General features: G+C 33.1%; 2 protein-coding genes across 2 annotated transcripts; both read left to right on the top strand.

Annotated features, from left to right (window-relative positions):
• The first annotated feature begins 1,848 nt into the window (after window positions 1-1,848).
• LOC145327598 (uncharacterized) lies at window positions 1,849-5,617 on the top strand. Its single transcript, XM_080171137.1, has 5 exons — window positions 1,849-1,967; window positions 3,562-3,648; window positions 4,572-4,641; window positions 5,062-5,122; window positions 5,534-5,617. The coding sequence occupies exons 1-5, from the start codon at window positions 1,856-1,858 to the stop codon at window positions 5,615-5,617; spliced, it is 414 nt and encodes a 137-aa protein (XP_080027263.1). The 5' UTR covers window positions 1,849-1,855.
• Window positions 5,618-10,094: 4,477 nt separating this feature from the next.
• Window positions 10,095-15,651, top strand: LOC145327926 (uncharacterized). Its single transcript, XM_080171455.1, has 7 exons — window positions 10,095-10,161; window positions 11,733-11,815; window positions 12,208-12,273; window positions 13,899-13,937; window positions 14,298-14,394; window positions 14,994-15,068; window positions 15,527-15,651. Exons 3-7 carry the CDS (start codon window positions 12,248-12,250, stop codon window positions 15,638-15,640), a joined length of 351 nt encoding a protein of 116 aa, XP_080027581.1. The 5' UTR covers window positions 10,095-10,161; window positions 11,733-11,815; window positions 12,208-12,247; the 3' UTR covers window positions 15,641-15,651.
• The last annotated feature ends 9,306 nt before the right edge of the window (window positions 15,652-24,957 follow it).

Below are 24,957 nucleotides of genomic sequence, written 5' to 3' on the forward strand. Positions count from 1 at the left end.
GCTGCGCAGCTGCGGCTGCGGCTGCCGTGGCTGAGGCTTATAGTAAACTATCTTTCTTAAGAATGTATTTTTTTTGATAAAACACGTAATCTTATAATTAAACAAATGATAGAGATAATCCACAATTAAAATAAAGGCTTATCTTTTCTTTTTATGTTATCATTATAATTGAAGAAATCCTCTTATAATTCCTTTGAAATGAAAGGGCTAATCTACAATTATAAACATACTTAATATACTCAATGGCGTTCAGAGGACTTTGAAATGGGGTTACGAGGGTGTATTACACACAGCAAGAGGAGGGAAGTGTCAACCTTACCTTCTGTAAAGTCAAAAAAGACAGATAGACATAGCATCAACATTTTCTAAGAGTTTTGCTTTGATTCATCAAGTAATGTGAATTGTATGCAGCCGTATGGCCACTTTAAGTCAAGCAGAACCTAGAAACAAAGGTTGCCAAATAAAGTGGTTAATGTCTAGCTGAGGAAACCCCGTCTTGAATTTGGGTTAAAAATTAAGGAAAATGTATTTTTTAAAGCGAAGCTTTCCTATAATTAAAATCGGTCCGTCCGTCTGTCCGGAACGGATAACATTTATTTGTTAATTTATACATGTTAAATTTGTCCTATCGATTTCAAACTTTGCATGGTGATTCCTGTAGTAGTTAGGCACGATTTATAAAGCATAGCAACTCTATATTCTTTACCAAAATGTCCGTTAGTCCATTTTAAACATTACGATTTTTAACTTTTTTTAAAACAAGTTTTTATATGATATATTAATCCGTTTGACTTGATTTTTGGAATACTGATTCCTAGGACAACAAAGTTTAATATTATAAGCGAAGCATCTCTATAAACAAGTCCTAAAATTGTAAATTTTTTTAACAAAGTTTTGCTCGACTTTTATACATTTATGTTTTGATTATTTTGCTCTTACACTCTTCAAGTTTTAATGTTTGTTTGTCCTGCCGTTTCAGAGCTTTGCATTTATGGATGTTGTCATCCTTGTTAGACTATGACTAATTAAACCTTATTATATTTTTGTAGGATAATCCTTTTAATCTTTACAAAGTGGCTTCTTATAAAAGAAAATATCTTTGTAATTTGTCTAGTTGGTCAACCTCCCTCATACCAGCAGGTAATTTCTTTTTTTAGTTTTAGTAGCGAAAATGGAATGTCAAGTATGTCTTCAAAGTATCCGGTGGTTTAGAACCGTTTCACAGCCACACTGAAATATCATGTATCACATCATATTATATCCAGTTTTCTACAAATATTAAAATATACTATCATAATATTGAGCGTGTGCCTTCGGCATCTCAGAACTAACAAAACTTGTTTTAAACTTACAATTGTAAATTTTTAAATAAATGGAAAACTGTTTATAATTCAATGCAATGAATAAATATTTCTTGGCTTCTTTTTAAGATAGAGGGCTAAAATTTATTTTCCACATCCCTTGTGGATGGACATATTCAAGAAGGATGGTCGGACTCCTTTTAAGCAGCTTTTTGGCTTCTTTTATCCCTTAAAACTGATTTGCACATATCATTATTATTGATCCATTTTTCAAAATTAGTATTTGTAATAAAGTTTCTATTTCTATTCTCGTCCATTTAGGTTGCTAATATAGATTTTTTTTATTGGTCAGTTTGTTCAGAGAGGGAAGGATGGAGTAAATGGGATTGATGGGTGAATCGTTATTTTAGCCATCTTTATTAGAGCACATGAAAATCTGGTGCAACATCCAAGTTATCATACATCAATAAGCTTAAATTGATTAAAACTACTTCTTTACTTGATTAAAAAATAATTTTAATTTGCCCAAAATTTATGACTTAGGGTGAAATAAGATGAAGAACATTATTTCTCAGTTTGTTTTGCTCCTACTTCTACTAGAAGCAGTTGAGAACAACTTTGGTAAAGAACTATCAAATGAAGATGTTGAATTCTTGGCGCCACAGGGTGAGCAACAATTAAATTGTCAATAACATTTAACAATAACTGTATAAGTACAGATGTATAAATCCATACCACTACCTGCCCCAAGTGGTGGAGACCCTTTTTGTTTCCTAGCAAATAGCTGCCTGTTCTTTAATAGGGACTAAGCTGTTTTTCCAAGGCTACTAGCTTATTTTTCAAAAACCCTATACAAAATCGAGACCGGGTCTCTGCCTTCAAGGAAGAATCAAATAAAGCTCATGAATTTCTTACACTTTTATCTTTCAAATACAAAATAGAAAGAAAATGAACATTTTAAAACAATTCTCTAAGTGTCATTTATTGCATCTTAGTAATGAACCAACAAAGCACCCTCCCTTAAAACTTACCAATTATCTTTGAATAAGAAGCTTACGGTTTAGAAGTATATGAGTCAGTGAGATTGTTTTCTGTTACACAGACACACACACATATACATCATGAAACTTTTATTAAGGACTTGTAACTTTGCCCCTAGCCTCAGAGCGGTCCGAAAAATATCTTATCCTGCGACAGCATAAAGTGTCACCAAAAAATGACGCCATTCGATAATACTGACCAATGAGAGGCCAGTATAGATTTTACCATTGGTCAATTGGTGTATATTGACCACTCATTGGTCTAAACATATGTTTCCTTGTAGATGATGACACCGGTACTGATGTTGATACTGCCGATGTTATAGAGTCACCACTAAACACATGTTTCCTTGTAGATGATGACACTGGTACTGATGTTGATACTGCCGAGGATACAGAGTCACCACTAAACACATGTTTCCTTGTAGATGATGACACTGGTACTGATGTTGATACTGCCGAGGATACAGAGTCACCACTAAACACATGTTTCCTTGGAGATGATGACACTGGTACTGATGTTGATACTGCCGAGGATACAGAGTCACCACTAAACACATGTTTCCTTGGAGATGATGACACCAGTACTGATGTTGATATTGCCGAGGATACAGAGTCACCACTAAACACATGTTTCCTTGTAGATAATGACACCGGTACTAATGTTGATACTGCCAAGGATACAGAGTCACCAATAAACACATGTTTCTTTGTAGATGATGACACCGGTACTGATGTTGATACTGCCGAGGATACAGAGTCACCACTAAACACATGTTTCCTTGTAGATGATGACACTGGTACTGATGTTGATACTGCCGAGGATACAGAGTCACCACTAAACACATGTTTCCTTGGAGATGATGACACCAGTACTGATGTTGATATTGCCGAGGATACAGAGTCACCACTAAACACATGTTTCCTTGTAGATAATGACACCGGTACTAATGTTGATATTGCCAAGGATACAGAGTCACTACTAAACACATGTTTCCTTGTAGATGATGACACCGGTACTGATGTTGATACTGCCGAGGATACAGAGTCACCACTAAACACATGTTTCCTTGTAGATGATGACACTGGTACTGATGTTGATACTGCCGAGGATACAGAGTCACCACTAAACACATGTTTCCTTGGAGATGATGACACCAGTACTGATGTTGATATTGCCGAGGATACAGAGTCACCACTAAACACATGTTTCCTTGTAGATGATGACACCGGTACTGATGTTGATACTGCCGATGATATAGAGTCACCACTAAACACATGTTTCCTCACATTAATCTATTATTCAGGTCAATATATATCATATCTGCATATTAATTCAGTATATCACTAGAAGTCTGTCAGTCTAGATCTTAAGTTTAAGTTTAATATCTTACTAATTTATGAAAGACTAGCGGCTACACCCCTAGAGGCCTCTAGGGGCACTTGAGGAGGAGGGAGTCGAATTTGATAACCCAATTTCTTATTTTAGATTTTAAAAAAAAATTTAAAAAATATTTGGGGGGTGGAAATTTTTTTTTTTTTTTGGGGGGGGGGGGCTATTTTTCATTTCTGGGGGGTTGGGGGTGTCCCATCCCCCAAGAAAATAGTTTTAAACCTTCCCGGGACTTATGAGAAGCTACCCTGTTAAGGAGAACCCGATCGGTTCAGTGGTTAGCGAGATCCTTTGGTACAGACACACAGACAGACAAACATCCTGTTACTTTAGTATATGAAAGATTGGCAGTGACGTCCAGGCTTTAAATTTTGAGGGGGTTAAACTGAAGGGTTTTTAAAGGTTTAAGGAGGGTAATTATAATGTAATGTATTCTTAAAAATCTTGTGGGGGTAAAATAAGGGGTTTCAATGAAGGGGGTAAACATTTTTTTAACCTCCACCCTTGGACGTAAGTGAAGATTGGGTTCTTAAGTTTATGGATTATCTCCTAAAGTCATATGAAGGATTTAGGCTATTTTCTTGGGGAATGGCTTGGATCGTGACTCTGTTTTTAAAAAATGTGAGTCCATAAATGTGTATTTATAAATACTTTTCAAAGTATTAAATTTGGGTGATTATTCCAACCCCTTCTGAAAATTGTCTAAAATTGACTAGAAGGGGGGGGGGGAGGAGTGCAATTCCATTAGCATTAATACATTTATTACATTTCTTCTTCCCTTCCAAAGCTGTACGCGGCATCCTCCAAGCCCGCCAAATAATCTTTAAATTTGTTCAGTGCCAGTAATGATGATAATAAACTCGTGCATTGCAGTAACTTTTCTCTACAACCTCTATCTAAGGCCAAGGTATGAACACTCGGTGTTTTCACATAAAGTTCCTGTTGAGTACTGATATTCCCCCTACTTATTTGTGATCTAAGTATGGGGGGGTATATATTCCTATACTTGACCTAAATTATTGTAAAACAAAAAAATATAAGAGGAACGGGGTTTGCAGTTTTAAAAAAAGGCATTTTGTGTGAAAGAACTTACTATTCTAATATCTGCTGTACTTGAAAGGTTGGGGACATTGGACTTTAAAAATTCTGGTCTGATTGTTTGTATTTATTTACATTGGTTACAATTTGACATTTTACAATCCAGCTGCCTAGAAACTCTCCACTAATAATGAAGTACAGAAGGGGCAATATTGTGTATCAACATTGGGGGTGTATATCAATTTATTCTTTATTGTCTTGTTCTTTAAAATAAACCACCATATTTTAGTTTGTGGACTCTTCCAAACCAAGGTCTTGCTCTTCTTTTTTTAAACACTATTTTGGGAAAGGTATGTTTTTTTTTTTCCAGTATGGCTTTGAAACCTATTAATATCCGCTGGATTAGAACCGGTTCTCAGCCATAATCATAGGTAAAATATCACATTGGGCATTTTTAAAATTAGGTATTTTTAAATTAGAAATTTTAAAAAAAGTTGTTTTGTCACATTTGACATTTATGAAATAAGGCATTTTTAAATTAGGTGTTTTGTCATTACTCTTCTATAAGTATATCTTTAAAATATATGTTGAGTTGACATGCTACTACTAGGGTTGGGCCGGATACCGGATATCCAGCTGATTTCTAATGCCGGATATCTGGTTTCAATATTCAGTATCTGGCCGGATATTAAAAATGGCTGAAAACTGGATATCCGGCCCAACCCTAGCCACTACTATAACGTTTTTCCATCTATTACCAGAATATATCTTTGCTGCTGTTTGCTAAGCTTATTGATACAAGAGACAACAGACAAGAAAGAGTTTGTGCAGATTTTTGGAGGTAAAACATGGAAAAATTTGTTTTGGCCATTAATTATTTACTTTTACATACTTTAGCCTTAAAACATATTTACTACAAGACCTCTATTGTTAAGATCTTCAGCTTCAGACCTTTTTATAAAAGTTCAATCTAAAGGTTGTACTTTCTAAATTCCAAATTTATCCTAGTTGTTTTAAATTATTCTATTACTACGTTCTCTAAAACAGCTGTAGGTTGTACTTGATTGATTGATTATTTATGTCTATCTAGAATGACTGGAGCTTATAACTATATTGATGGCTGTATTCTTCTGTTTGCTTGTATTTATAGATACATTATGATAGTACATGCACAAAAAATTTTACAAGAAGGTTGCCATATTTTATAACAAACAATGCTTGTTCTACAAAGCTTAGTTCACTGTCTGTAACTATTTAACTATGCAAATTTCTTCATGAAAATCTTAGATATTTCTGGGGTGTTTATGCTAGGACATCCAGAGGGGAGGTAAAGTACTTTTTAGCACTTCCTCCCCCCACAAAAAAAAAAGTTTTTTGAGAGGGTATTATCCTTCTGAAAACAAATGTTACCACCCAACAGTCCATCCCACCCCCTACCTACTCCCGCCCCCACTCAAAAGTTTAAAAACCCAAGATTTTGTAGCTTGAAACCCTCCCAAAAAATAGAAATGTTGTACGTCCTTTGGTTCATATTTTTACACCCTCAATTTTAGTCTTTTCTTTTATTACATTTCCTTTGATTTTTCCACCTTGTTCTGTATGTGCCCTCATATTTAAAACTCCTGTTAATTGGTTGCCAAAATTTAAATTTTAAATAAAAAAACGTTGTTAGCTATCCATCTTTTGGCATAACTTTTCTTTTACTTAGGAATGAAGGTAGCCAGAATTTCATTCTGGGTTGTTACCTTGACTTTTTGTTTTCAGTCTGTTTTTACTAACCTATACTCTTCTGATAGACAGGTAAGTATTTTAAAGAAGGCTTTAAGTGCTGAAAAACTGCCTCAAGTAGACCAAATACCTTAAATTTGAAAATTTCAGGTTCAATAGCAAAATAATAGTAGGCCATTGCAGATCCCACTGCAATTGCCAGTGCTGCCAATAAAACATGGATCATTAATTCAAAATGGGAAACATTTTGGACCCACTGCACTGGCTCAGTGAGTCTAAAGTCATTTTGCAATGCCAGTGAGCCGGTGGTTGGTTCCATAGTGTTTCCCGGCTCAACATTGCCATTTTCATTTGAAGATCTCTATTATATGAAATGCTTTCAAAATCGGCTCACTAGAGGCATTGACAGTGGTATCACTGTGATTTAGAGATTCAGCTCTGTAGTTTAAGAATTCCAGCTTTTAGTATATCCAGCCAATCAGATGGATGAATCAGCTCATGTCAACCAAACACAACATCATTAGACACTTACCCTTACAAACAGAAGTTAAACCAAATTTTTTTGAGAGATTTTCACTATGAGAATGGGTGTTTAAATTTGTAACAATGCCACCTTTGTGCTAATAATTTTAGCTTCAAGCTGACATAATTTAATATTAAAATTTCTATCATGAGTGCTGGAAAACTTTCAAAAATTTTATCTACCCAAAATTTCATATCTTATTAGTTGTTTAGGCTGGAGGCATAAAATTTTGGGTATTGGTTCTACTTGTGGCAGTCTTTTAGCACTCCTAGATTTTTTATTGGGAAAATTCATCACCTAGGGGTTCCCACACAGAAAAGCAAAAATTCTTTTTTTTATCAATTCTGAACATATAAACAACTCCAGAATGGAGTAAATTATTGTCCATCCTGATGAATTGTTTTGCTTTGGTCATGAAAATTCGTCATTCAATAAATCATTTAAAGGGTGGTTTAAAAGCAAAAATGTTTGTTATTTTTATAAACAATAGCCCCTTTCAAAAACATCGCCTCATAAGGGGCGATTCGTCGTATTTTTAAAGAGGCTTTTTATAGGTTATTTTAGGTTAGGTTAGGTTATATTTGGTTAGGTGATTACCCCACAGGGTTAGGTATTTAACCCCGCAAGGTTAGAGCCCCCCACAGGGGCTAGAAATAGGAGAAAAGCTACTGTGAAAAATACAAAGAATCGCCCCATAAGGTGCAATGTTACGAAAAGGACTATACCCAAATTTTATTGGGAGATAATTCTTCAGGTGCATTTTTTTGTTTGGAGGGTGGTGAGATCTGCTTCAAAAATAGTTACGAACCTTTCCATGACCTATAGAAAGCTGTAAAGGAGATATATGAGGATGATATAGATAGCACTGTAAATAAAATTACGTGTTTTTTTTTGGGGTGGGAGGGGTAAAAAAAAATTTAATTGTATTTTTTCTAGGAAAAGAATGAGCCAGTTTTGACATTGATGCGACAACTTTGTGAAATGTATGTCACGGTGACGTCACCGAAACTGTCCCAATTTTGTATAACTTTTGCGGAACAAGTTCCAATTACGTCATATTTTTCTTTCCCGAAAAAGAGAAGGGGGAAAGAAAAAAAGGGAAGGGGGGAAGAAAAAAGAGATGGGAGAAAAGGGGGTTTTCCCCATCTCTTTTGGAGAGATTTTCTTCCCCCCCTCCCTTTTTCGGGAAAGAAAAATATGACGTAATTGGAACTTGTTCCGCAAAAGTTATACAAAATTGGGACAGTTTTGGTGACGTCGTCACGGTTTGTTAGCATTCTACTCTACTACTAGGGTCAATACGTCCGTCTGAACATGAGGCTGACAGAAAAAGTAAAAAGCTTCTCATTAGCATATATTTATTATATTCATAAAAAGACCCGTAACAACTATCCCGATCCCCAACACGGACGAAAAATCAACACATGAGGCACCAAATATTTTCGTTTATTGCTTAAACTTCATCAGGGTCTAAAAAAATATTCATTTATTTACAAAAAAAAGTATAGGTAAGATATGTTTATTGTTTATATACACATTAACATAACAAATCATTTAAGAAAAATGGTCAAAATCTAAAGCAACAAGGACAATTATATCAACAAAAAGCGTAGTAACAACAGGACTATGTAAATTTAAAAATATGTAATAAAATTTTTTAATAAAGTAAAACAACTTACATGGTTTATATACTTTTTTTAACAAAAATTTAGCAGTATCTTCGTGCATTGTCAAGAAATGAACGAATTTTTAGGGGGAAATTTTAGTTTGATAAAAATATAGATGGTCAAAATTTTGGTGGTGGTTGTGAACCATCTGTCTAAAGGGTTAAATACTATTACAAAAAATTTAAAATACAATAAAGACAAAAAAACATTTAGGTAGAAGAAAAAAATTTAAGGTTGCAACTGGCAATTAATAATATAGCATATATTTATTACTAGCGGCTTCGCCCCTAGCCTCTAGGGGCTTTGCCCCAAGAGGTAATCTTTAAAAAATAAAAGAAAAGTATTTCTGGTGCTGCCATTTATTTGGGAATAGTTTCCCCAGAATTTTTTTTGTGGGGGGGGGGAAATTTTCATTTTAGGGGTGTTGGGGGTGTTCCAACCCCCAAGAAAATAGCTTAAAACCACCACAGGACCAATAGATATATACCCTGAAGAGTAGAATCCGATCGGTTCAGTGGTTACCGAGATCTTAAGGGACGGACGGACAGTCAGACGGACAAATAGACATCGTTCTACTTTGTATTATAGATTTAAAATGTTTTTAGTAAACCTGAGATTTTAAACAAGGATGATAGCAACAATAAGTAATGTAACGCCAAAAAGTTGGATTTACAAACAGACAAATTGAAACAAGCAAATATCCATTGGTCATATAAAAATAAAGAATAAGAAAGAAGGATATTAGACTAAAAGTTATTATAATAAAAATGATAAAAATTCACGGAACCTTTTAAAATAGACCTCTCTGAAATTAGTTGCATGACCTGAAGACTGGCAGACAAAGTAAGTTGTATACTGGATTCTCGATCAGAAATCTATCTTAGATAGCAGTAGAGAAAATCGAAAATATGTGAAAATAGATTATTAAGCTTCTTGTCTGTTCATCTATGAACGACGGAAAATTTAATTTAATTTAATATTGATATTAAGATTTGCTTATTGGTTGATTCCTATATTTTCTCATTTTCCTTATAAGCTAAGTCCCTTTTTGAGATGATTAATGTGGCAAATGAAATATTTTCAAATTCCTGACAACAAACACTTTAAAATAAACCCCTGAAAAATGCCTTTTATTTACTTTTCTATCTGTCTGTTTGTAATGCTTCAAAAGACATTTAAAAATTTCTAAAAGGTTTCCTGATTTTAATATCAAATTTAATGTGTTTATTTGTTATGACAATGTTCTTTCTTTTCCGGGTGTCAATCCATATTTCTTGATTATTTATGTTATCCTTGTTAATTATCAATCATTTTACATTTTTTCCCGTAAATTTTTAATTCTACACTCTTACAGAATTAATTGTCTTGTTTCATTACAAGTCTGTGCATAATAAAGAGGAGTTGGTTATTACCTAATTTTTATGATTTTAGGAAAACAAAAGATGAATTTATAAAGCTTCCAATAAATGAGGTAGGGCTTTAATCTAAAAATGAAAACCACCATAAATATCAAAGGAAGCCTGCAAAAAAAACACCGCTCTTAACCCTTACAGATCGGGCCCCTATTCCCACCTTAATAGATCGGGGGGGGGGGGGGTCATATTGACCCCCCCCTCTATCTCGGCTTCTGTTACAAATAAAGACGTAAAATTTTTTTCTGGTGGTTCATGTGTATTTTTAGAGAAAATTACTTTTTCTAGTCATAGCGGTCAGGCCGCTCCTTAGCCGCTTTTTAGCGGCCAGCCGCTAAATTTTAAAACAGCTGTAGAGCGGCTAATTTTGCAGCTAGGATCACCAAATTTTAGGACGAACTTTTATTTTTCATAACAAAAAAATTACTTTTTCTGATCATCGCAAAAAAACGGCAAATAACGGAAACCGCCATTTTCGGCGGTTACGGCGGTAAAACGGCGGTTGGCGGCGCCAATTAATATTTTTATCTGTTTATTATTGCTCAAGGATTTACCAAAAAAATTTATAGGTCTCTAGCTGTAATAGAAGCCACGATATTCATGATATATGTCTGTAGTAAAAGCCGGACAAAAATCGGTCATAAAGTCGGTCAGGGTGCGGTCAAACGGTCATAACACCACTTTTCTCATAGGATCATTGATATCTCAGTATTCAACAAAAAAAATTTAGGTTTCTACCTTATATACAAAGTCATAATGTAGAAATTAAGATTAATTTAGAATTTTTTTTTAATTTTGGTGCTACCCAACCGACTTTGACCGGACACCACGACCGACACAGACCAGATATCCTAATAAAATCAACTCTTGCCGACGTATAATTACTAAACTTAAAAAGTCATGAAGTCACAAGTCTCTATCTTACCTACAAAAAAAATGACATTGAAAAAATAGAGGGGGGGGTCAATATGACCCCCCCCCCCCCGATCTGTAAGGGTTAATGCTGAAAAACTTCAAAAAGTAGACCCAATACCCAAAATTTAAAGTCTCCAGCTTTAATAACAAAAAAGTTAGAAGTATTTTAAAATGATATGTTAGATATATAAAAATTTTGAAAGTCTACACACGTAATGATATAGAAATTAAATCATGGTGCCTAGAAGCTTGTAACTGATTACATTTTTACATCAAATACAACCCTTTTAATAATTGAAATATCTCAAAAAATTTCGGTTTTATTGCGTTTGTAAGCCTAGAATTATTGGAAGCGGAAAAAATTAAACTAGTACAAGTTTCCACAGATGCTTAGCTGTTATTGATTGTTAGGCAGATTCAGCCTTCTGATTGGCTGGAAATACAAAAAGCTGGAATTCTCACACTACAGTGCTTTGAGTATTTATTTTTTTTTATGAATGATTTTGACTATGAAAATGGGTGTTTTTGTTGTAAAAATGTAATCAGTTACAGACAACCTAACTTTCTGCCATAGACAAGCTATTAAGTTTTTTTTTGTTGGAACCGAAAAATATCACGGAAAAAATCATTCAATGGAAAGCTCCACAATGTTTACCTTTTTAATGGTTGTGGTCGTGTAAAAAAAGACATACACCCTAATACAAAACTTGTTTAGAGAACTAATGGACATCTTGTATGGTTTACTGGACTTTTTTTGGCTTATTGTATACTTTACAGAGCAGGAATCAAAGAAGAAAAGTATTTTTTTTAGTTTTTAAGCTACTCTTTATTTGTATCTGTTCTTTTGTCTGTCAGCACCATATATTTTGATGACAAAACGAATTATATAGAATAAATAGTAGCATTAGGAAGCATCCTAAAAGGCTAAGCCTAATTTCTTTGATAGTTGCTGGAATATTAATTATCTTTTGAGGCATAAAAAGATATCAAAAATTATTATACTTTAAAAATATTATGACAAAAATATTGTTTTATAAAAAAAAACTTTAATATGAATTTAATTAACTAATACAAAATAATTAACACTATTAATTATAAAATACTTAATTAATAATATATCATTATTGGTGTAAAAAAAAAATCAAAAATATTTACCAGAAAAAAATCAATTATAAAAAAATGTTTTACAGAAAATTGCTGAAAAACAGTCTTAGCAAATATTCTCTCAAAATGTGCTACAATATATTTTCCTTCAGGTAAGAAGTGTTTTTTAAACCTATGTATACTAGACTATAAAAGTTGGAAAGATTTTTAATCAATATAATAGATTTGAAATCTGCATAAAATTTTAAGGATTTTTTATAAAATTCGTTTTTTATATAATTCTTTATTTAAAGGCGCAAATACGATTTAAGTTAATAAATTTTGACCAATAGGATAGCTGGATTGGAAACTACCTACGCTCTAATTGGTTAAATGATGTACGTCACTTAAGCTTCTCCAATCAGAGCGCAGATAGTTTTCAATCCACCAATCACAGATCTCAAAATTAGTTAACTTAATTTGTATTTGCGCCTTTAAATAAAGAATTATATAAAAAACTAATTTTATAAAAAAATCCTTAAAATTTTATGCAGATTTCAAATCTATTATATTGATTAAAAATCTTTCCAACTTATATAGTCTAATGTATATCTACCAAACAAATATCTTACCCTAGTGTGTCAACAAGAAAAGGTTGTTGTAATGTCAAAAGATTATCTATATGTTAGTAATTTGTTACCCATGACCATTTTTTTATTAAAACAGTTTAATACTCCAAGGTGTAAATTTGAATATGGCATGTTAGCCATGGTTTAACCAAATTATTACATTATAAATTTCTACATTAATTTTTTGCAATTAACCCATTAGTGCCGAACCGGGTTTTAAAACCCGGTGCCAGAAAATGTAAAAAAAAACGGTTTCCGGCTTCATAATTGCATCATTCTCAGTATGAATCCCCCCTCTACTACCCTGGCTTTCATTTCCCCCTGGAGCAGGCAGTTTTGCTTACTTCCGTTTGCCGGTATAGATCAACAAAGTTTGAAAATCATGACAATTCAAAATACCCCATCTAACTTTTTTGTTTTTATAGTAAAGTCGCTGATTTTTTTCGTTAAATCTAAAGTTTATTGACAAGTACATCTATTTGTGAATTCGTTTTATTTAAATTATTATTTTTTATATGATTTTTTTATCGTTTTTTTACGCCCCATATAGGCCCGGTTCGGCATTTCCATTTTGAGTCTGAAATTTTTATTACCCGGTTTCACTAATAGATCTTTTTTGACAACAACAACAAAACAGGGTTTTTTTACCCGAAATCGCCGGCTAAACACGAAATTTGAAATAAATCGCTTAGTATTATACTTGTAGCTCTTTAGATTACATGAGGTTGTGTAGTTTTCAATTACGGATCGTATCAAAGTTCTAAAAAGTGTTCATCTCACTTTTGGCGTTCAAAAATTGCATTTTTCGATTTTTGGTCAAAATAACCGGGTTTATACAGGTCAACCGGGTTTTAAAACTGGGGGAAAGCACCATAAACGGGTGTTAATGCCTGGTTGGTATTTATGGCCAAGCCGAACCGGGTTTTTTTGCAACTTTCCTGTGCACGCCACTAGAGCAAAACAAAAAAATACGAATTCCGTTATGACCATTATAAAGCTTCCCTGAAACTTACAGCTCGATCGGCCCATAAAAGTGGCATGCGGCACTAATGGGTTAAATCTATAAAAAAAGGACTAATAATTGACTAAAAATTAGTATAGGATTGGATATCCTTACTTAATGTAGTTTTTTGTTCACATATCCTATTTTAGAGATTAACTTTTTCTAGGCATTCTATCAGATATATGTTAGTCATTTGTGGAGGAAGGTAAATAATATATTCTCACATGTTATTCCCTGCATCAAAACCAGTAACATTCACAAGGTTTTGCCAAGCGGGTATAATGCAGGAAAAGAGAGTTTTTTTATACAATTAGGTTAGGTTAGATTATATGTCGAGATGGCCGAGCGTATACGACTAGGCAGGCTAGGGGGCCGAGCACTGCAGCCAAGCAGGATAGGAGGCCGAGCGCTGCAGCTAAGTAGGCCATGGTCATTATATTGTCAGGGAATTAGGGGGGAGGGGGTTGTGGGGAGAATATAGAAAATTCGAAATTGAAAAAAAATTCCTAAAGGATTATAGTGACTGCAGGTTGTAATTGAAAAAATAACAAATTTAAATGTTTAGAGTTGTGGTCGAATGGTGTATTCATTTTTCTATTCAAAACATGGATTTTGCGATTAAGTATGGCTGGTATGCATTCTTCTACTGGCATTTCTTTCTAGTAAGTATCTTTTACCTGGATTTAACCCTTAACTGTCGGGGGGCATGACGCCTCCCCCTCCGTTTTTTTATTGCTTTATTTACTGTGTGTAAAAATAGAGGGGTTTGACTAGCTAACTTCATAAATATAGGTTTTACACATGACGAAGAGTTAAACTTTTAAAATTTCTCCAACCGAGGCGGGTAAATGATGACAGCAAACCTGGCAGTGTCATCCTGGTAACGAGCAAAAATATTTTTGACTTCAACAAAGCATTTTATGTGACCAAAATACTAAAAATTCCTGCAGTCGCAATTTTTTACTTTAAAATTTAAGCTTTTCTAACGTGTCTACATGATATTACATTGCTGAAATTTTTGTTTTGGAACTTTTTATTTAAAGTTTATAAAGGAATAAACATAATCTGAAAAAAATGATTGTATAGATCAAAAATAAGAAAATTACAGCCTTTTAAAGTTTTTAAGTAAAAAAGGACCAAAAAACAAAGGTTATGAAATAAAAGGGTGAAATAAACAAAATATAACTTTGAATGATTTGAAAGTCAGAAATTTTTAATTTAACAAGGGAATTACAAAATAATAAATTTAAAATTTGTTTAGAGTGTTTGGTATACTGCTAGACTTGTTGATGCTTGGATTAGATCACTAACAAAATACACCCAATTATATGGAGAGGTAAAATAAACTCCTTTTAAATAGGCTGGTTGTCCATATGTCATGAAAATAAAAGGCTGTTAGTTTCTCAACTTTTAGGGAAACTACGTTGGTCTTGTATTTAACCCAATACAACAATCAATTTTACCTATGAGACCAATCAATGTTACCCATTAGACTAATCAATTTTACCCATAAGACCAATCAATTTTATTCATAAGACCAATCAATGTTACCCATTAGACCAATCAATCAATTTCCCCATATGACTAATGAATCCTACGTGACTAAACCAATTGAGCTCTAATACTGAAAGATCTAAAGAGACAAGACAATGGCAGATAAATTGATGAATATCTCAAATGATGGTACACAAAATTACCCCTTCTGTAGATTACAATTTGTGGTTGGAATTTAAACCAATCAAAATTAAATTAAAGTTCCCAAAGTTGTTAAGTTAACCCTTTTTTACATTTCAGGACAATAAGAGGCCAAATTCTGACTTTTTGCGAGTTCTGTTGTCATTTGCCGCATCATACCCCAATCCCAAGTTTGTTATGGCCAGAAAAAGTCAATTTAACAAAAATGATTAGATTAATATGCTTCAGAAGACACTAAAAACAGATATGAATGATTACAAATAATTCTAAATGTTTTATCAATGTTTGATGTTTTTTTTTATTAATTGTAAATTAGATTAAGGACAGATTGTTTAAAATATATGTTAACAAGACCGTGTATCTGCATTAACACACAAGGATAATATGAACATATCTATAATACAAAGTAGAATGATGTCCGTCCGTCTGTCCCTTAAGATCTCGGTAACAATTGAACCGATCGGATTCTTCTCTTCATGGAATATACCTACTGGTCCTTTGGTGGTTATTTTCTCATGCTATTTTCTTGGGGGTGGGACTAAGAAAAACGAAAAAAAACCTCAATTTTTTTGGGAGCCTTCGGCTTAAAAAGTATTTTTTTTGGATCATGGAAAGAAAACAAAGTCATTCCTAATTAGGACAGAAGTCACTGGAAATTGGTCTAAGGAAGGCTACTTATGTCCTTCATCTAACAAAATCTAACTTAAGGGAGGTGACTTATGTCCTTTGTCTGACAAATTCTTACATTAGGAAGGCTGCTTATGTCCTTCAAGTTGCAAAACTTAGCTTTTCTGTCCTTCACATAGCAAAACCTCACAAAACATAGCATTTCTGTCATTCACATAGCAAATTCTTGCAAAACATAGCAAATTTTTGCAAAACATAGCATTTATGTCCTCCACATAGCAAATTCTTGCAAAACATAGCATTTATGTCCTTCACATAGCAAATTCTTGCAAAACATAGCAAATTCTTGCAAAACATAGCATTTATGTCCTTCACATAGCAAATTCTTGCAAAACATAGCAAATTCTTGCAAAACATAGCATTTATGTCCTTCACATAGCAAATTCTTGCAAAACATAGCAAATTCTTGCAAAACATAGCAAATTCTTGCAAAACATAGCATTTATGTCCTTCACATAGCAAATTCTTGCAAAACATAGCAAATTCTTGCAAAACATAGCAAATTCTTGCAAAACATAGCATTTCTGTCCTTCACATAGCAAATTCTTGGAAAACTTAGCATTTCTGTCCTTAACATAGCATTTTGGTCCTTCACATAGCAAAATCTCACAAAACATAGGTTTTTCTGATTGAAGATTATCAATTATGCATTTAACTCTGCATAAATTATGATAATTCATTGTTACTACCCCTCCCCCCCCCCCTATTTAAAATTTACCCCTGCATAAATTATGATAATTTATGCTGAGTTAAATGTACTGTTTGAACTTCTATCTAACAGGATATGAGAACTTAATCAGAACACACATAACAAGAGTGTTTACATAGTACATTCAGATTAACAATTATTCAATTGGCCCCTTTTCAGTCCATCATATGACATGGGAAGGAGGTTGAGGAGCATTTTATGCAGCCTAAATTCCACTATGCTATGCCACTTTTCCTAAAAGGCGTCATAGCTGGCCTCTTTTGTGTCCATCATATGACATGGGAGGTGGTGCCATGTAGGAAAAGTGGCATTGCATTCTTGGGAATTTAGACTGCATAAAATGCTCCTCAACCTCCTTCCCATGTCATATGATGGACTGAAAAGAACCAGCTATGACGCCTTTTAGGCCCTAGAATGCAATGTCACTTTTCCTACATGGCACCATAGCTGGCCTCTTTTGTGTCACAACCTCCCAGTTCTCATATCCTGTTAGATAGAAGTTCAAACAGTACATTTAACTCAGCTTAAATTATCATAATTTATGCAGGGGTAAATTTTAAATAGGGGGGGGGGGGGTAATAATAATGAATTATCATAATTTATGCAGAGTTAAATGCATAATTGATAATCTTAATGTATTATGTAAAAACTCTTGTTATGAGTGTTCTGATTTAGTTCTGATCTCCTGGTAGAAAAAGGTCAGAAAAACCTATGTTTTGTGAGATTTTGCTATGTGAAGGACCAAAATGCTATGTTAAGGACAGAAATGCTAAGTTTTCCATGAATTTGCTATGTGAAGGACAGAAATGCTATGTTTTGCAAGAATTTGCTATGTTTTGCAAGAATTTGCTATGTGAAGGACATAAATGCTATGTTTTGCAAGAATTTGCTATGTTTTGCAAGAATTTGCTATGTGAAGGACATAAATGCTATGTTTTGTAAGAATTTGCTATGTGAAGGACATAAATGCTATGTTTTGCAAGAATTTGCTATGTTTTGCAAGAATTTGCTATGTGAAGGACATAAATGCTATGTTTTGCAAGAATTTGCTATGTTTTGCAAGAATTTGCTATGTGAAGGACATAAATGCTATGTTTTGCAAGAATTTGCTATGTTTTGCAAGAATTTGCTATGTGAAGGACATAAATGCTATGTTTTGCAAGAATTTGCTATGATTTGCAAGAATTTGCTATGTTTTGCAAGAATTTGCTATGTGAAGGACATAAATGCTATGTTTTGCAAGAATTTGCTATGTGAAGGACAGATAAACTATTTTATGCAAGATTTTGCTATGTGAAGGACCAAAAAGCTAGGTTTTGTGTGGTGAAGGGAGGCTACTTATGTCCTTCATCTTGCAAAATCTTTGTTAAGGGAGACAAGTTATGCCCTTCATCTAACAAATTCTCACTTAAGGGAAGCTACTTATTAGGGTGGGTTCATATCGGAATTAGACAAAGCGGGGATATGCAACAGATAAAATTAACCTTAAAAACATTTCTGACCGAAAAAGAATTTTAAAAAATTGAGTTTTAGAACACGACCACTTAAAAATATAATTCATTACTTATTAGTATGCAAAGACGACATTCAAAAAAAATTTTGAATCAGAACTATGGCTTCATGCGCTTCCTGGAAAGGCCTTGAGGAGCTGAATCAGGAACTTTTGTCCGTTTCAAAATATCTCGTTCCTAGTCTTAGAAATCACTAAAAAACCAAAAATTTTTAAGGTTTATTGAGAATTGTCCAATTTGTAGAGGTTTTTTAAATTTTCTCAGGCTAGGAACGAGATTTTTTTAAACAGACAAAAGTTCCTGACTCAGCTCCCCAAGGCATTTCCTGGGAGCACCATGAAGCCATGGTTCTGATTCAATAAATTTTTGACTCCCATTTACAAATATCTATACAATTGAATGTCTGGTCGTCAGCGGTTTTAAGACTTAGGATAAATTTTAAATCATCCAGAGGTGTATTATATCTATATAAATTGAGTGCAGATCCCCGCTTTGGCCTCAGAAAAAAAATGTCCAAAATCGACCCACCCTACTACTTATGTCCTTCCTAGGAAGGTGACTTCTGTCCTAATTAAGGAATGACTTTCCATGATCCTTTTTTTTATTTATTTTTAAAATTAAAGCTAGGGCTGAAGCCGCTAATACTTATAAAAGTAACAGATCTTGCTAAATGCTGAACCGATATGGCTCTCCTTTGATAGTAGATACTCATAGGTCCGGGGAAGGTTTATAATGACCAACATTTTACAACAAACAATTTAAATCTTAAGTAAGAATGAATAAGAATATACTTTGATATTATGACAGGGGAAAAATTGTCTTCCTTTTAGTATCCTTACAGTAGGAAGGGAGGGAATTGGGGGTGATATTATTCTAGCCAGCTTCAAGTTTCACTTTATTAGAGAACAATATAATCTAGTGTAAGATCCAAGTAATAATAAATCTATCTAAATAAGTATTAAATATTACAAAGATGACATTTTAAAATAATGTACATCTCTAGTATATTATAGAAATCATGTAAATAATGTAATTTAGTATATCATTTAGAAAATTAATTTAGACAAATAAATAAACAAAAAGTCATCATGTTTAAAATGACCAAACTCTGTCTAAATTATATCTTATATTATTATACAAATTTAAAATTGATTGCAACATGCCTAAATTAACTAACAGAGCTCTCCTTTACAGGCACACAGAATACGGAATTGCAGGCGTTCGGACGGACAGACCATAGTTGAAGAAAAGCTTTCCTTTTAAAAAGGATAATTAGCATGACTTGGCTTACTAAATAAAAATAAAAAGGTTGGCTTTGTGCTAGTTTACTACGTCTCTCCTTCTCTAGGCCTTTTTATTACAAAGATATGGAAATTCCACCCATACATAATTTCATGCACACTAACTGCATCTAAGATCCTATCCACTACATGGGGATGATAACATAACACGTAACTTAAACCAACCCAATCTACCCAATCTTTCTAAGTTATTAGTTAAGGATAAAATTTGTGCTATTTCAAGTTGATCATTTTGTACATCTAAACATTTTAATAATTTAAAAAATATGATTAAGTAATTCTAATTTCTTACAAGAAAATAGAACTAAGAGAAACCATTTTCATTTGAACTGGTCTAAGAAGTAAAACTAGGCAATAAAGTGGGTAATTTTTCGCGTTATTCCGAAATTCTTATTATATATATATGTATATATATTTAGTTTTAAAAAAGAACACTGTGACTTAATAAGAGTATTTGACTGACAGAACTATGAACTATGAACTCTGGCCGCAGCGCTCGGCTACATAGCCTGCCTAGCCGCAGTGCTCGACTCCATAGAATGCCGCTCGGCCCCCTTGCCTGCCTGGCCGCAGCGCTCGGCTCCCTAGCCTATATCCTAACCTAACCTAAAATAGTTGTTCTCTGCCAGAGTCATAGTTCTGTCGGGGGTTATACAAATTTTCAAAATTGAAAAAAAGAGGATAAAGCCTTTCTTTTTTGTTTATTAGTATTAGAGGGCACAGCAATGTTTGAAATTCACAAAAACGTATGATGCGATAATAAACTAAATTCTACCTTATTATAAATTACATTATAAATATGTTTCTGAAATAATTCAGCTGTTATATTGGCATCCTCTCTATATGATACTGTGTTTACCTATACAAAACAAATATGAAAGGTTTTGTGATTTTCTAATATAATTATCACATTTATATTTAATTTATAACCATTTTATCTGATTTTAAATCACCATGTCCAAATTTCAATGAATGGGTTTTTTTATGCTTCACTACTTATAAATATTGTCATCCTTTTTATTTTTATTTCTACTTGTTAATATGTTGGGCTTAAGATTCTAGGTTACAAAGCTGCTTTATAATTTTTTTGTGATGTTAGGTTTCCTTTTCCAGTTTTTTGCCTTATTTTAATTTTGTAAATCATTTTCTGATTTTTTATCATAAATTTTATTTCAAAGAATCTGTATCTTTTTTTTAAGGAGCAAAGCCTACAAATCTTCATAAATATATATGATAGATAGCTTACATTTATTTTGTAAATATTAGCATTCAGTAAATGGTCAGCTTAGTCTGTTGGTCAGTGATGCTAATAGAGATATTTTTTTTGCAATCAAAATGCTTGTTTTGTTGGTTTGACTTTCATGTAGAGATATATATTGATACTAGCGGCTATGCCCCTAGAGGCCTCTAGTGGCACTTTAAATGTTGTTGTTTGTTAAAGTTAATTTTTTATGTACGATACCACCTTCTTTGACATTGAAGTCTCCTCTAAATTTGAAAATTTTTTGATTTTTTTGTCATTTCTCTTGGGAGGGTGGTGGTACCCTCCCCCAAAATAGTTATAAACCTTCCCGGGACTTATGAGAAGCTACCCTGTTAAGGAGAACCCGATCGGTTCAGCGGTTAGCGAGATCCTTTGGTACAGACACACAGACAGACACACAGACATCCTGTTACTTTAGTATAAGGATAGTTAGATCCAGTAACTTCATATGTTTGTTATATGTCATTTCCTGATATTTAAATACAGGGATGGTAAGCTTATGTAGAAATAATAGTGACACAATTAAATACAATTACCAATAGCAGCTAAATAATAGTTTGGGAATATAACTAAAGATATTTTTTTATGTGTACAATTATTAATCAAGTATAGGTGTTTGTTAATGCCTATATGTTATTGTAGAGATATTTAATAAACAAAGAATGTGAAAAGTTTACCCATAATTTCAACGACTTTTTAATTACATATTCTAACAATATTGTTTGTTAATGCATATTGTAAAGATATCAATTCAACAAATAAAGTGAAAAGTTTACCCTTCCTTTCATCGACTTTTTAATTAAATATTTTACCAACTTTGTTTGTAGAGATATCAATTTAACAAACAAAGTTGGACGTTTACTGATAAATTAAACAACTCTTTAATTACATATTCGACCTTAAATAAAGTACATTATATAATTTAAAACTTTCATTTAACAAATTTTTAATTAAAAATTAATTATTGGGCAAACAATTTGTTTAATTCATGGGTTATTTTAGTTAAAATAAAAGTTTTTACTCATTGTTTGAAATAATTATATTATTAAACTTGAATGGGTAATTTTTTTCTGGGGTGCATCACCCCTGGGTGTGGTACGGGTTCCTACATCCTCCTTGTTTGTATTTTTTTTGTAAAAAACCTTAAAAATGGCTTGAAGCCACTGCAGGACCAGTAGTTATAATCGCTAAAGCCTAACCTGTTCATCATGTACTAATATCTTAAGCATCTGATGACAGCAAGATGGACAGACATTGTAAAACTTTTTATTATAAATAGGCAGCTTGTTAGATAGAAATACAAGCAAAACACAAAAAATCATTAATAAGAATACAGACAAGAAGATTTAAAGAACATTTGTTAAAATAAATATAGAAAAAGGTAGAAAAAGTCACAAATCCTTTTTCCTGTATGTTGTGTGATGACAGTCAAAGTAAATTACATACTGGATGCTCGAAACAAAGAGATTTTTTTTTTATATTATAATCCACAAAAAAATTTATCGTACCATAAAAAACCAAAGATATAAAGAACTATGTTAAAAATAAAAAAAAATTATATGTCCTTTCATCTACAGATATAAAAATCTCTTAGAAATATGGAAAACTTTGGGGTATAGTCTCTTTTGTGGCAACGCCTCTTAAAGGGCATTTCGGCGTGTTTTCACAGTATCTTTAATAGGTTATTCTAGGTTAACCCATTAGTGACGAACCGGATTTTAAAGCCCGGTTCCAGAAAATGCCGAAAAAAACCGGTTCTCAGTTTTAGGATTGCATCATTCTCAGTATGAATCCCCCCTCTACTACCCTGGTTTTCATTTCCCCCTGGAGCAGGCAGATTTGCTTACTTCCGTTTGCCGGTATAGCTCAACAAAATTTGAAAACCAAGATAAACAAGGTGATTTTAAAATACCCCTCCTAACTTTTTTGTTTATGAAGTAAAGTTAGTGATTTTTTTCGTGAAATTTAAAGTTTATTGGCAACTACATTAATTTGTGAATTCGTTTTATTCAAATTATTATTTTTTATATGATTTTTTTATCGTTTTTTTACGTTCTATATAGGCCCGGCTCGGCATATGGGGGGAAAGTCTGAAATTTTTATTACCCGGTTTTACTAATAGATCTTTTTTACAACAACAACAAAAACCAGGTTTATTAACCAAAAAGGGGTGGTACCTATAGCCAAAATCTTAAATGTGATATAAATTGTTTTGTATGTTAGTTGTAGCTCTATCAATTACATGAGGTTATGTAGTTTTCAATTACGGATCGTATCGTAGTTTTAAAAAGTGTTCATCTCACTTTGGGTGTTCAAAAATTACATTTTAATTTTTTGGGCCAAATAACCGGGTATTTAGGTCGAAAACGAGCTTTAATGCCGGGGGAAAGCACCAAAAAACGCCAAAAACGGTTATTAATGCCGAAAGGTTTTTTTACTCGCGCCGAACCGGGTTTTATTGCAACTTTCCTGTGCACGCCACTAGAGCAAAACAAAAAAATTGGAATTCCGTTTTGACCATTATAAAGCTTCCCTGAGATTTTCAGCTCGATCGGCCCATAAAAGTGGCGCTCGGCACTAATGGGTTAAGTTAGGTCAGGTGATTTCCCAGCAGGGTTAGGCAATTGGCCCCACAGGAGCTATAAATAGGGGAAAAGCTACTGTGAAAATATGAAGAAACGCCCCTTAAGAGGCAATGCTTCGACAGGGACTATACACAAAATTTGATTTTGATACCCTGATTATTCATTTAGACAGACATACAGTGTCAAGAAAAAGGCTTAGATAAATATCAACGCTGTTTTTAGTAGCGAAGCTACTCTATAATTCACTTTGTTCGTCCGTCAGTCAGTCCGTCAGTCAGTCAGTCCGTCAGTCCGTAACGCTATGGGGGAAATGAGATTTACTCAGCTCCTATAAAAGATAGAATTCTGAAATTTTTTGACAACATTCCCATCATTAAGGAGCACAATTAAGTATAAAACATCACTGGCGGTCGGACGGCTTTTTAGCAGGTTTTAGGCTATTTTTAGATTTTCCACATTTTCCCCCATATCTTTGGTGTTTATGGTCCGATTTTCAAAATTCTTTCAGTTAAAGATATCAAAATTAAATTTTCCGTCGTTTGGAGAAAACAACAATAACGGTCAGACTGCCTTTTTGCAGGTTTTTAGCTATTTTTACATTTTCCACCATATCTTTGGTGTTTATGAACCGATTTTCAAAATTTTTTCAGTTATAGATATCAAAATCAAATTTCCCGTCGTTTGAAGAAAACAACTATGAAGGACAGACTGCCTTTTTTGCAGGTTTTTGGCTATTTTATATTTTTTTTACATTTTCCCCTATATCTTTGGTGTTTTTAGTCCAATTTTAAAATTTTTTCAGTTAAAGATGTTAAAATTAAATTTCCCGTCGTTTGAAGAAAACAACAATAATGGTCAGACTGCCTTTTTGCAGGGTTTTGGCTATTTTCAAATTTTTTACACTTTTCCCCATATCTTTGGTGTTTATGATCCGATTTTCAAATTTTTTTCTGTTTTAGATATCAAAACTAAATTTCCCGTTGTTTGAAGAAAACAACCATGACGGTCATTCCCATCCACGAAATTTTGTGCTTCGCTACTTATGGATGTTGTCATCCTTGTTTTTTATATAAAATAACTTTTTGATTAAATATTTGATGTTTACAAATATTTTTATAGAAATAACAACAGAATATACAATGTGATAAAAAGCAGAAACCATTTAGAAGGGCGCAAAACGCAAATTTTTTTCTTCAAATATGCAGGGAGGGAGGGGGTTTTTGGGCTATATATCACACTAGTCCCCAATATTTCATATAAAATTTTCTTATTCGTTGGCTCAACAACTTTGGGGACTTTAATGGAATTTTGATTGGTTGGTTAATTAAGTTCAGTTTCCATACGTTTCATCCAATAATTGTAATCTATATAAGAGGTAATTTTGTGTATCATCATTGAGAATGTACAAAATTTTTTTAGTAAAAAGTTTATATTATACAAAATAAAATACTTTCTATTACCTGGTTTGTTATG

The sequence above is a fragment of the Acartia tonsa genome, chromosome 9, assembly GCF_053477335.1.
Source record: "Acartia tonsa isolate MP-2025a chromosome 9, ASM5347733v1, whole genome shotgun sequence".
NCBI classification, from domain to species: Eukaryota; Metazoa; Arthropoda; class Copepoda; order Calanoida; family Acartiidae; genus Acartia; species Acartia tonsa.